Source organism: Lepisosteus oculatus, chromosome 7, assembly GCF_040954835.1.
Source record: "Lepisosteus oculatus isolate fLepOcu1 chromosome 7, fLepOcu1.hap2, whole genome shotgun sequence".
NCBI lineage: Eukaryota > Metazoa > Chordata > Actinopteri > Semionotiformes > Lepisosteidae > Lepisosteus > Lepisosteus oculatus.
The window spans coordinates 47,009,737-47,024,628 of record NC_090702.1 but is presented as its reverse complement, the minus strand read 5'-3'; the positions used below and the strand labels follow the sequence as shown (position 1 = coordinate 47,024,628).

General features: G+C 35.3%; 1 protein-coding gene across 1 annotated transcript in view; it reads left to right on the top strand.

Annotated features, from left to right (window-relative positions):
* snd1 (staphylococcal nuclease and tudor domain containing 1) overlaps positions 1 to 14,892 on the top strand; it is a 305,771-nt gene that overhangs the window by 270,615 nt on the left and 20,264 nt on the right. Inside the window, exons 20-22 of the mRNA XM_015352232.2 lie at positions 196 to 265; positions 3,122 to 3,235; positions 4,668 to 4,871. Of these exons, the coding sequence (XP_015207718.1) occupies positions 196 to 265; positions 3,122 to 3,235; positions 4,668 to 4,871 (388 nt within the window). The remainder of the gene's footprint in view (positions 1 to 195; positions 266 to 3,121; positions 3,236 to 4,667; positions 4,872 to 14,892) is intronic.

Genomic DNA, 14,892 nt, shown 5'->3' with positions numbered 1-14,892 from the left:
TAATTTTTGAAATATGAACAACTGTGTCCTAAAATTACAAAAAAAGATTTACCCTCATTGCATCAGTCCGTTGTGTGACCTACCCTTTTTTGGATTCGATCAAAGAAGGTGGGTCTGCCGAGCTACAAAACCCCCATGTAAAGATGAATGTAATGATTTATTCTGTTTTTTTTTATCCAAATCATTGCCTTAAAGGTACAGAGCTCGAGTGGAGAAGGTGGAATCCCCAGCAAAAGTTCACGTGTTTTACATTGATTATGGCAATGTAAGTATTTTTCATGTAAACCTACAGAACTACATGGAATTGTCTCGGTATTGTTTGAAAAGATTTTGTGAAACATAACCTTTTAGGAATGCTTGAAGGGGAGGGTTAACGGATGGATCCTCATCAATAAAATGTAGTTTATTGCAGACGAGTTATGTTAATGAAATACAGATTCCAAATAAGTCATAGTAGGATCACACATAAGAACTGAAATACAGGCATATTTGCCCTCTAACCTCTGTTTATTTTTACAAGAGTCTTAAATGCCTAAGCAGTTTATGCACACCTTCTCGCCAATGAACACTGACAAACTTTTATGTAATATGCATTTCACTTTATTTTGCATGCACAGCAGTGATATTTAGAGAGCAGTGCAGAAGTGGCCCAACTGCTTTCCCTGAGGCATGTAGCATGTTGAGTTAGTTAAAATCTGCATCTCCAAAGTGGCAGCTGAAATCACATTTTTACAGTGGCTTACTCACTTTGCTCTGCCTTGCCTTCTTAAACATGGAAGAGATCAGGTCTACGTCATAAATGATTTGATGTGAATCTAAAATTGAGTGCTTGCCGTATCTAACCATACGTTGGTGTGCTTTATCACAACAGCATGTTTTTAACTAAACCCCAAATGGTCGAGGAATTGTTGGAATATGATAGCAGACATACTAGATCTTTACAAAATACTGCAGTCTGGAGGGTGGTTACCTCGTATTTTGTGACTGAAGTGTTTACCACAGATGGAATGTGACTTGCAGTTTGTCGTCTTGCTGTGAAAAAACTGAAGCCATCACTGAATTTCTTGCTGCTTGTTTTCTGTCAAGTGTTAAAGTCTTAAATTAATAATGATCAACCATGAATCTGAGTGAATGGAGGGAATTGGATTTTTTTAAACAACTTTTTAAATACAACTTTAATTTTAAACATTTTAAAATGTCTTTATAAGATGCCAATCTTTTATGTCTGTAATCATAAATATAGTTCAAATGTTTGGAAATACCAAGTAAAAAGGAGTTGAACAACATTCCTACATTTCTTACACTCATTTGCAGTCCTGAAGAGGTCTTTGTCTGAGTGAAGGGGTTACCCAAGTCTCCCTTTTATTGGTAGTGCTTAGAAATATTTCCAGTGAGGAAAGATGTGCATCACCTGGTGTACCATCCTGGGTTACTTGCTCAGTGAAGACAAATATATGTTCTGTTTATTCTAAAGGTTTCAAAATTATTTCCAATATTTATGCAGCTGTTTAAATATGCACCCTAAAGTGACTAATCAGGCAACACACACTCTCTCCTCCCTTGCACAACTTTCCTTTAATGATGAGGACATATTTGCCTGCCAAACCTAAGCTTTTAATTCACATCCAATTCAGGGTCACTGGGGAGCCAGAGCCTATCCCAGCAAGCAATGGGTGCAAGGTAGGATACACCCAGGATGGGATTTCAGGGCACACACAGACACAGACATGAAAACACTCACACCTGATTAACCTGCCAGTATGTTTTTGGACTGTGGGAGGAACTGGAGCAATTGGCAAAAGCCCACGTGCATTTGTAATCAATGATTCGTTTTTCAAGAGGCTAATCATGGAACCAAACACATTAGTATTACAGGTAACAGAGGTGATAATGCCCCCAGTCTTTTAGGTTATTATGCACTTCTACAGCAATAAGGACATGTCTTTTCATTAGTGATTTATTAAGAAACACACACTCTCCCCAATTGTATGGCTCTCCTTGTAGGGCACACTGGGCTGCTATCACACTTGGGAAATTTTGTGTTTAAAATTGCAAAGATATTGCTGAATATAGAGATTACGTTGAAAAAGAATGAATGCTATGGCCTCTCATCAACACCACCAACCCATTCATTCAGTACACATAGCAATTCCATGTACTTTAGAAGATCTTGTCTATATCTTTATATCGAAAGACATAATAGAACTACAGTCGTTTTTTGTTTTGCCAGTTTATTTGCTTACAGCTGACACTTCTGCTTTAAAAACAATCATTATTACAGTATGCTGTTACCATTATTGTCCCATTTTTTAATATTCTTAAGTGTGACAGTTTTTGTTTAGCATATTTAAAAGCACTTACAATAAAATAAATGAGAAAGCTGGAAAAAACAGATGTGGGTGATAAAACAATCACAGAAAACTTTCTAAAAGATTTATAGTCCTCTGAATTAAGATTTCCTCATTTATCATTACATTTCTTTATTTTCTGCAATGTGCAGTTCACAAAGCTTTGCTTTTCTCATGGCTATAGGCATTTCTAATAGTTTTTTAATGTTATCTTGTACTTTGTAAAGTTAAAACGCACCTATAGTATGTCATTTCAACATTAAGTTGAAAATTAGGAAGTCTGAAAAGTCACTCTGTAATTCTGAATATATTGCTATTAAATAAATACCAGTGTATCCCCTGTACATTCCAGTTCTGCTCGTAGAAATTCAGTGGAAAAAAATCTCAGGATGTCGACTAACTTCCAGCACTTTTCAAATGAGATTTCTGAGTAATTTCCTGAAATTGTAGCATAAATTGTGAAGGCCACAAAGTCTCTGGCTTTCAGATGGAACATTATCACATTTTTAGAATATTGGCAGGTCAGTACGTAAAATGAAACTAATGTGCAAAATCAGACGTATACATTTGATTAATCATGTATACGATGCTAGTCTCTATGTTGTATATATGATTACTGTACATGTCATAATTCAAATTGGTTAGTTTCCAAAGCAGTCCCAATATATCGTTATATTTGAAAAATTCAATCTCTGTGCGTTATTAGAAAATTACCTAGAAGAAAAGGAGGATTGAGCTGTCTTTTCTAATTAACCCTTTTTATTCAATTCTAGAGAGAGACTGTACCTTCTACCCGTCTTGCAGCTCTTCCACCAGCTTTCAACATCCGGACCCTGCCCGCACAAGCTACGGAATATGCTTTCGCCTTCATTCAGGTTCCACAGGATGTATGTGTTGCACTCAGCTACCTCTCCTTATAGTAATGCAGAATGGTTTCTTACTTAGAGACTGTTTCAGACATTCTTGAGTTAATGAACCATATTGTATCCGTGCCTTTTGGAGTTTTATTTTTCTCTTAAAAAGGTTACTAGCTTGCTTCCTTTATGCATGATAAGTTTCTTTATCCTAAGGTATAATGAGAATGGATTCTTGCTGCCCTACCAATTTAAATGGCCGTACTCACTTCATGAAACATAAGCATTTGTATTGTCGTCAATATTGAAGCTTCTGCCAAGAGAGCACTTAAACTCAGCCCCCTTTCAGATCACTCACATACGTCGTCCTAGTGTGTTGAACTCGCATTCACATTGTATGCACTTTCAACAATTATTGCTTTTGGCTGATACTGCAGTTTTTTTTTGTCACAATGTCATCTATTTTGACACTGTTCTTTAAGTGTATGAAATGTCTGTTGCCTTGGGTATGGATTAAATGCTAATAATGCACCTTTTAAAAGCTTTGTGTCAAGGAATCCCCAGTCTGTGTTGCCTGTTACTGTGACATGTACAGTACTTACTGCAGAATGGTTAAAATGTTGTGTGTTGGCAAAGCCTGCAGTGAATTTAAAACTGTTTTGGGTTTCCCGATCATATTGCAAAATGTTTTAGAAAAACAAAAGCACAGGCAAAATGTATCCCAAAATAAAAATTATAGCATTCAAAGATTTTTAGAGATAAAAGAAAAGTCCATGTTACAGCACATAAGGATTTCCTTGATAGTGTGTTTAGTAACCTTTGGTATGACTGCAAATAGGAGATACTTGATTGTTCCTACCATGAGCTCCCTTGTTATAAGTGCTTCATGCTGACCAGAAAGAAACTTTTCAAGGAATAATTTAAAATGCTTTAGTTGTCTTCATCTCTCTGAGGACAACCACTTATTTGGTAGCTATGGAGACAGGTCTAGATGTGTTGTGCACATAAGAATGATAGACTTGGGCAGACTACTGATGATCAGTAAAGCATTATTTCAGTCAGATGTTACTTTCTGATTTACACAGTTACTGTATATATTGTTGTTCTTCTTAAAAGGTGGATGAAACTCATTAGATGTGTGTGGTAGCTTTTGATCATTAAGAAATGTTCATACAGTAACTGATTTTATGTAAATAAATACTGTGCTTGAGTAAATGTTTTTTCGTGTTGGCTACATCAAACCCTTTAGTCTTGCGGGTGATGTGGGTAGTTTTCTATGATAATGCAGAAGCAAGAATTATGCTGGAAATGATTTGATGTTTCCACTTTTTTTGTCAGCCAAAAAGAGAAAAAAATTTAGAACAGCCCTCCAGAAAATACTATTTAGTGCCAAGGGATAGACAATGCTATCATCATGCATTTTATAATTCCAGACCCTTCAAAATAACACTGTTTTAAACCTTAGGAGGATGCCCGTGCAGATGTGGTGGACAGTGTTGTGCGAGATATCCAGAACACCCAGTGTCTGCTTAATCTGGAGTATATGGTGGGCAGCTGTCCCCATGTCACACTGCAGTTCTCTGACTCCAAGGACGATGTTGGACTTGGACTCGTCAAAGAGGGCATGGTTATGGTTGATGTGCGGAAAGAAAAGCACCTGCAGAAAATGGTAAGTTATTTTTTGCACGTTCTTCTTAGAGATACAAGATCCATCATGCTTCAGTTTTTAGTTGGGCTAGTATGTCTGACCCTACATAAGACTAAGCCAAGGCAAAGTTACAAAAGCATACTGACGCGTTTCTCTGGGCCACATATTTTGCTGGAAAGACATTCCTTTCTAATGTTCTTAACATTCAGTGCTTTCTAATATTTAGTACTTTCCAATTTGAAACTCAATTAGTAATTCGGAAATAACACATTGTTGAAAAGTTTTTCTATGTCTTACACTGTTAGAATACTATAATTTAGAATTATTAGTCTAGTTAATTGATCGTGAACACAAAGTGGAAACAAGGAATTATGTCTCATCTCTTCTCAATATTCTCAAAAGCAAGATTTTAGTACATACTTCTGAATATATATTTAAGTAATCATCAAGGATGTAAATTTGGGAATTGTCTTGTCCTTAGACAGGTAATAAAATTATAGTAACTATGGCCTTTCAGAGGGATTTTTATTTACTCTCGAGTTCAGCAGCACAAAAATCTGATGATTTTCAGAAATTATTGTATTGAATTTGCTTTTGCAAAAAATTGTTAGTATAATTTTACAAACTGAAACATAAAATAATTAATTTTAAATTGCTTTAGGCCTAATACAGTTTCACATTCACTACCTCTCATTTTATATGGCATATATCTTAATGTTGGACTTTGTTCTTTCTATAAAAGGGAGAAATACGGTGTGCTTCCCTTAAATTATTATAGTGCAAATGGAGGAAGTGTTTGTTTTGTCATAAACTTCTATCTGGGTTAACATTTTTCCATTTTTTGAGGGAGAGCGAGTTTGTCAAACCTACGTATACTGTAGCATCTTTCAAACTGAGACAGCACTCAGTTGTGCAGTAATGGATTGTTCCCAAAGAATAAAGCCTCCAGCGAAGCTCTGGGTTATTCTAATTTTGGATTTGTGTTTACTTAATGTGGGGTACTTTGCTTTTTTATTGATTCATGAAGACTCCGTCACTAAGGCCTTCCGAGTTTTTTTTTGCCCAGCTTCAAAAAAATCTGTGGAAAGATATTGTTAATTGTAGAAGCTGCAGCACAAAGCTGGGGCTAAATCAATACAGCTGAGCTTGGTGCCTCTGTCTAAAAGGTCTGAACATTTATGAGTTTAAAGGCATAATTCATGCCTTTAACAGCACATTTGAAGCAGAAAAACATCTGTGTTGTGGCCGGGACTTTAGTTTTAAAAGACGTTGTGATGCAGTCATATTTCCTCTAATTTCCCTTGATTCATAATTTCACAATGTATTCTTTATGTAGCCTGAAATAAAAATGCACAGTGTGCTGCAAAGACAGAGATTAATTTAGATAGCATTTCTGTAGGTTGAAAATGCGGCTCTGTAGAGCATCTAAGCAGGGACATGATTTATATTTCTGTTGCAGAAATAAGCATTACTTATTCCTCATTCTGTAGGGTTGTTGCAGCATCATTAACGGGGAGGAATTCATTGAAATCTTAGAAGGCATATTATCATATTACCTTCGGAGGTATATTATCTCAGCAGCCCCCATGGCTTCCAGCTTTCTGGATCACCCTTTTCACATGGCAGCTCCCAGTTGAGGTGTTACTGCAGCACCTGTGATTTATGGCGAAGGGAGAGCAAGGACAGCATAAATACAGCTGGGTTTGACTCAGTTTTTCTGATTTATAATTCCCAACAATTCAAATGCTTGTACGCTATCTGGCACTAAGGTGATGGCAATGCATCGAGCGTTTCACACCATTTACTTAATGAGGAGCCCTGCTTTCAGACCTTAGCTGTTTCATTTTTAAATAGTGGGCCTAGTGCTCTGCGTTTCGTATGCATTGGGTGAGGGGAGATGTCACGTGTGCCAAAATTGCCATGGTCCTGTAAACATCTTGTATTTTTTCACATATTTAAACTGCAGAAATGACATTTTAGAAGTATCAGGACTTGGTTTCTCCAATAGTAGCATTAATATTATAATGAAACAGTCATTATAGTCTCTGTATAGTGTTATAAGTCCAGCCTTTTTTGTTCCCATTCTTTTCTCGAAGGTAATAGGTGAGTTTCAGTTGAAAACTCATTTAAACTGACCAACACTACTGCTATTATAGACTAACAGTACTATAGTGAAGTTATGCCTGTGAAATTCACTGGTGCGGAAGTAACTTGTTGTGTTATCCACTCTCTGTTAGAAATGATAGAATACATTCCCAAATTTGTTGTATCTGGCTATTTGGCACTGTTTTGAAAAGATGCTGTAAGTGACAATTTCTGCCATTATTCCCTGCTTAGTTCCACACTCATTCAATTTAAAATTGTATAAATTGGTGTATCCATATAGTGACTAAGTATTCATCAGTCAGTGGAGGATTAGCTTTTATTTGTGCTCTGTTTTGCATTATTAACATGGTGTTGAATGTTCACCTGTGCAGTGTACTGCAGACGCAGTGGTAATTTTATTGAGCATGTTTAAAAGATTTTCTTTTAGTTTTGTGGAAGCAAGTGTTTTTTGGGTGTGCAGTATATCATATTTCCTTATTAATGCGTTTAATATTTTTTAAAGCCATTGTCAACCAGTATCAAAACTACACTATCTGGAAAACTTTAATCTTTGGTAAATCAAAACAAATCATATTTCAATGTATAGATCTATGCAAGTTATGTTATAAGAGAAATTAATCTGAAATTCCAGAATTAAAATGCATTTGTTTAGTGCGTCTTGAATATATTGTGAAATGCATTTTATAATAGATGTATTGATCAGTACATTACAAATGCAGGGTAATGTCATTTGTTTATATTTAGATTTAGTGAGATTAAGTTCAATTTGAATACTCAAGGCATACAGATATAACCTAGTTATCAGGTGCAAGACGTGAATGCTTGACTTGGTAAGGTGGAATTCCCTTGTGCTTTTCTGTACACATCAGTGACATGATAAATGTATACCCTGTGGGTGTTTCTTTTTGAGAGTTCAGAAAATTAAGAAAGGGCAGGAATAAGAAATTGTATGAGCATTAACTTTATAGCAAAATTAATTCCTAACTTCTAAAACTGAAAGTGTCAGTCAGAATAAGATATACATTATCTGTGAACCGTGAACTGTGTTATAACCAAGCCAACTCATTCAATGCTATAAAAGATAGTGTAGTCATAGTATCTTTTCTAATTACAGGTAGGCACTTCTGTTACTACTTCAAATAATAGATTTTTGTTCCCTTCTGTGTAAAAGCCATCAGTTCACATTCCTTTTGGAATAAATGTCATATAACATGACATGCTGTTCTTAATTGTAAAGATTTAACTTGATAGTATCAACACTATTTATTTCTGGCAAAAGTATTCTGTACTGTCCAGGACGTATTAAACCAATAGTCAGGTAGAGATCAGGTTGGAAGACTCTGTAGTGTCACTATAAACGTTATGAATAAAATATTGATTCTCTCCTTTACAGTTATTAAAATACTGATGAATTGCTCTTGCAGAAAATGTGCTATTGAATTAACTGATCCAACTTGTAATGTAAATTCACGTACTTCCTGATCAAAGGGATGAGATATGGATCCATCTGTATGATATTAATTACAAAAAAACATATCCTTTTTTGATTTTGACAGAAAAAAAAATCTTTGTATGTTTGTGAGAAATGTCCACACTGTAAATATTAGGACTGGGTGACATGGGTTTCATGAGATACAGCACATCAAAAGTGGTCCATTTTTGATGACAACTAAACTCCTTGAGGTCAGTTTCTGTTGATATAGTTGGTCTGTGTCAGGAGGTGTGATGGATGAGTAGCTTCATACAAGAAGAACAATTTTGGACCACATAAAGTGTAGCTTTTGGTGGTGATTGATGTTTAAGGTGTGACATTTAGTCCATTACTTCTTTTAACACTTTTAGAGTTCACAGCAAGCTCTAAAGCCTTTAATGCAAAAAAGACATTGGAAGTTTATTTTTAATACAAACACTGCAATACACTGTAAGAATGTCAGCATCAAACATTTAATATTATGAATGTTAAACTAATAACTGCAATCTATAAAAGAAGGAGTACCATGTTCAAGGACAAATCTTAAAAGTTCTGTTTTTTTATTTTCCTATTTTTGCAGAGTACAGTTTAGTGTTTGATTTGTATATAATTCAACAGTCCTATACTTCAATCACTGTGTGCTATACATCACTTTACTGGAGCTCCAGTGTAACAGAACACTATAGTGAAAGCCAAATTAATCACGACATATTGTATTAGATGGGTAATATCACTAAAAAGGTTCACCTGACAAACTTATGTTTTTTTAACTTATTGTGTTGGAAAGGCGCCTTGTTTAAATCTTTATATCCAAGCAGCTGTTAATCATTCAGTAATTCACAGCAGCTCCAGTCTTAACAGGAGAGTATACTAGATTCTAAATATTTTTAAATGTATGCGAACTGTAGTAGCTTCACTCAGAAGATTCCCTGAATTAGAAGAGCGAAGGTTGCGAGGTGGGGAGTAGGGCGATATTTCAGACAGGTACTGAGGTGCCAAGCCATGCAAAGCCTTAGAGGTGAGCATGGGGATTTTAAAGTCTACACGGTATTTGACCGGAAGCCAGTGCAAGGACTCCAGGATAGGAGTAATGTGAACACTTGCACTAGACCTGGTCAGGATTCTGGCTGCTGAATTTTGGACATACTGCAGTTTGTTCAGAGTAGATTTAGATACCCCAGCAAGTAGAGCATTACAGTAGTCAATTCGAGAGAACACAAATGTGTTGATCAGCTTTTCAGCCACAGTTAATGATAGCATAGGGCGTAGTCTAGCGATATTTCTAAGGTGAAAAAAAATGTTTTGACAGTATGCTGCACATGTGGATCAAATGTGAAGCCAGAATCGAATATAACCCCAAGGTTTTTCAATTTGGATTGAAGCTCAAGTACAGAACCATCTACAGACTGGCTTTACGAAGTTGATAGGGGGTGCCAATAAGCATGACTTCAGTCTTGTCGCAGTTAAGATGAAGGACGTTTTGCGTCATCCAAGTCTTTATGTCAGAGATGCAATTAGAATAGAGACAGCCACATCAGTGTCAGGTTTGGTATGGATGTATATGTGAGTATCGTAAACTTGTGGTTTCTTAGCACTGTAAAGTCCTTCAGATTAAGGTCCCAGATTCATTGGTCATTAAATATCCCAAGACACTGTTTTTAGGAGGAGTGCTAATTCTGATGTCTGGCTAAATATCCAGCTTTTACAATCTGGCCTACCAAATATTCCCCCCCAATTCACATTATTCACATAAAAGCTGCCACGTCACTCAGGTGGGTGCTACATTTCAATAATTTATAACGTTGGGCATCCTTAGGGATGGAAAATAAATTATAAACGGAAGGAATTAGTGTTGTTATTATATGACTATATGACCTGTTATTTAGATAGTAGGAAAACTAAAAATCACAAAGACATAACAAATTGGCAAAACTGGGGAAGTGGTCAGTGGGGGAAAAAAAGCCAGTCAGTTTTAGAGTTGTACAGTCATTGTGATTGCTACAATCATATTGGAATTTACTTTTGTGTTTTAAGTAAACTAACTGCAAAACACTAGTTATAACCTCCGAAAATGTGGAATCGTGATTATTCAGAAACAAATGGAAGAGTTAAAAATAAACATCTCTATTAGCCATTTCCTAAGGAAGCTTAGTTGCAACACAAGAGAAAAATATTTTTTGCATTTAAACAAGATTATATTGCATTTAAATGAGATACTTTTGCATTTTAACAAGATACAGCAAATGAGATGCAAATAAGTGCATTACTCTGTTGGCTGTGGTTTGTGTGCAGTCCTGGAACTTTTTGATTTTTGTTGATTGGCATATCTTTTTATATTCATGTTTGTGCAAACCAATACAAAAATACTGTTTCTTCTCCCTTCACATGACACATTCCAAATTCATGTGTTTTTAATGTAAGTATAGGCTTAAACCTTTTGAGTTTTTTGTGCTTAAAAATTCAATGATCAACCAGCAATAACAGTAGCAGTAAACCATCAGTATGGATCTTCCTGTTAAGTCATTGAAAATGTATTCTGTTCAATGTTTAAAGATTAGGGGAAAAAGCTATGTACAGTACATGTTTCACATGAATTAAATACATTTGTAAAGCCACGTCATTTCTGCTTTTCACAGAAATGGTGAAAAAGGCACACTTTTAACCCAGGAATGCTTAATTACAGGATGTTGTACTTCATGTATACAAAATACATGACACATGCTCCTCTAGATTCGTTAATTTGCACAGAGAGGACTGTGACAATATTCTTGTGTTGTTAATGTTACCTTGCATGGGACAATATCATTGCATATACAGTATATTGTTTTATATTAGGCAATATTGTTCACAAAATATTTATTGTTTTAATGCAATAGTATCTTATTTAAATGCAAACATTTTTTTTCTCCATGGCGCTAATAGGTTTCCATAGTTTCATATGCAAAGAAAAGTTAATTTTAAGAACTCTAATTTAACTCTAGTCATGTCATTGGCCTTATTTTGTGACATTCAGATTCTTCCAAAAGGATGTTAGAGATTGAAATGCATTTCTCCACAGGTCACATCTAATAGCAATAAGCAGATAAGAAAATGTGTCAATACTTGTCTCACCTCATTATAATGGGAAATGAATTCAAGTCACAGTATATAATTCTGTATAATACTTTCTGGTGGACAATAGGCAATGACTCACATAAAATTCGTCATGGATCTTCCGAGCATGGAGTCTTAAATTTTCTGTATCATTTTAAAAACTTAATGGAAACTTTTTTCTTAGTCAGCTGAATGAGTTATTCTAATGACATTTTTTATATCTTTAGTGCAACACAGTCAATTTGCAACAAACAGAACTGAAATCAAATTATTTAGAATATTTTTTTCTAAATTTAATTTAACTGATTATGTGATATGCTTTTCATTTAGTAAATTTGAAACCTTAGGTGGTTGGAATAACAAGAGTTGTAGGTTAAAGCAGCAACCTAAAGATGACTTGCTGCATTATCCAAGCATGCCCCAGAAATCTATCAGACTGATTTTTCCCTAGGTTTATGATACCATTATGTTAACTTTTATTAAATGCGCATCATGTTTATCAGAATTGCAGATATCATTTTCATAGCTAGAAATTAAAGGTGACCCTGTAAACACATCTGCAGCACAAAACTAAATTGAATTCATTAATTATTTAAAAGGCATCTAATTACATTCTGAGTCAGGCATTGTTGAAACCTGCCTACTGTATTGTACATGGTTAGATTGCTCATACACCCAGTTAGTGAGCTACATTCTTCTAATGACATTTTATAGAAGATTGTTCAGTGCTTGGCATTAGAGCTCTTGCTTTTTGATAGAAAAGTATGAAGTGTAATGCTTGCCCTGTGCATCACTATAATAAGCTGATTTAATTCTGCTGCTAAACATTGTATTTGCTTATGTCAAATAAGATACTACTTTTTCACAGATCCAGTGCATTTAAAATCAGATCTAAGTCTTTGGGAGACCTGAAATTTGTAACATTATAATCCAGCTCTTGCTTGTGCTTTCACATTATGCAAATTGTGCAGGGCACTCAAAAGCCATGTTATAAATTGTGCAGAGATAAAGAAGATGGGCTATTTGTACAATAATTACTCCCATTACACTGTGACATTCTTTCAAACCATTATTTACTCACCAGAGCTCTGTGGTTCAGAGATGAAATTTTAATTTGGGAATGGGTTCTTGTGCCTGGGAAATAAGTTTTAGTTGTCAGTACTTAATGTAGGCTGGATTCTTGTTAAAAGTACCACTTCATTTTTTGTTTTCATTGCATTTGTTGCTTCAGCACACAGAAGAAAATATATCAGCTGATTGTTTTAATGTCTGGTTAAATTTTGTTAAGCTTGCAGAAAGGATTTTTGAAGGAAAAATTAGGAGTTGATAACTCTCCTCTTGTAACCCTTTGTTATAATCACAGTGACAGTGATGGCAAATCTAAACAACTGAGATGTGTGGTAAAGCTGGCTTGGCACATTGAAGTGACTAATTTTACTAGTATCAATGCAGTAGTTAAACAAAACCATTAAGTGAGAAAACAAGTGAAGCTCCCCCATGGTTAACAGTTGGTTAACCTCTGTTCTTTCCAGTCTGTATTAATGGCCAGTATACAATTTGCAAACTACAAAACTAAGTAGCACAATGTGTAATACAGCAGCAAAGGTAACTGAAATTAATTTAAACCAAAGAGAGATGGCACAGTGGTGCAGTGGACAGCATTGCTGTCAAACTGGAGCTGGGGCCTTGGGCTCAATTCTGGTCCTTGGGTGCCACCTGTATGGGATTTGTATGTTCTCCCCATGTTCAAGTGGGTTTCGTCCGGGTGCTCTGGTTTCCTCCGACAGTCTAAAAAGATACGGTAGGTTAATTGGGTTCTGGGATTTTTTTTTTTAAATGCTGACAAAATGTAATCATGCAAAGGAACAAGGTTTATTCCATGCTTAAATAAAGAAGAAAGAAAACACGTTTTGGCCGTGGAGCCTTCTTCAGGTGTGATCATGTCTGATTGCAGCAAGGTCCAAATATCACACCACAATAAAAGTAATCTGTTGATCTTTGCTAGAATTCTAAAGATGTGTCTACAGGATAGACTCCTTAAGTGCATTGAATGTCCATATTAAACCTCAGAACTCAAATGTAATATCATGGAAGCTGTAGAGCCCTGTTTGGACGAAGGAAAGTAAATGAAGAATTCCAGCAGCTTAGGTGATCTCTTGAAGATCTTGCAGTAAGCATGAAATACTATTTTCTGTTTCTAAAGATGTATAACCATAAAGTTAGTTTCCTGAAACCTATCATTCTGAGAAACATTGTAACCTATTGATGTCAAAGTTTTTTTGAAGATTCTCTGTTGTTGCTCTTGGGTGTGATTTATCTTCCCCCAAACACTATTTGATAACTATATTTGTGTTAAACCTTCTTGCCTACTCTTCCTGGTGGCTTAGTCCCATCCCATTATCATCATTAGCCTTGAGCTTCTTGATGATAGACACCAGTGTCAAAACGGTTTTCACAATTTCTCTGATTTTCTCCATGATGACACAGTACTGAGTATTTGACTTTTCTGTTCAGTCTCCTAAATACCCAGGATGGTGAAAGTGACTTCCAAAAGCTCCTTTAAACTTTATAGAGATAAAGTAAAGAAGCACATGACTAAAGACTTTACAGGTTTACAGTATTTCTGTCATTTACAAGATATGAATAAAGTTGTACATCATTTAGAAATTTGTAAAGGTATCATTTTCGTTAGTGCTATTTATCTTTAGTACTCCCTTTCACACATTAAAAAATGAATATAACTGCATTTTGGATGTGATTTATTAAACAGTATTCTAATATGTATTCTAGCTTCCTTTTATCCAAAAGGGGAACAAAAAATGCTAATTGTTTTTTTCAATCTAAAAATACCAACAAACTTCATGGCATGACCAGTCTGAACCAATAGAACACAAAGTAAGACTTTTACAGAAACAGTTGTATAGCTTCATCAAACAACTTCATAATAATGTTAATGTATCTGTTTTCACACCAGATCCCATATTCACCTATTTTGTATGTGCATTACCATCTGTGCTGCTTTCCAAAAGTTTCAGACATTTTGTATTGTGCAACTCTTTTCATTCACTTTTACTTTTATACAAAACACATTTTGATGGTGGTTGCTGGAATCTTAGCTATTTTAAGGTAACAGTTTATCCTGAAGCTTCCGTATTTTGTTATCCAAAGCATAGTCTTTTTGTAAGTGTGGAGCTGTAGAGGAGCAACTAAAATTTCATTCCACACTGAAAAGAAAAGAGAACGTTTCACCTATGAAGAAGACAAAGGAAGCATTGTGTTTTTCTTTTTTAATTTTCAGCATGAAAGTAACCCCTACCTATTCCTTTTAGCTTTATGGATATGTAAAGAGGAACTAAATGACGTTAACGATGC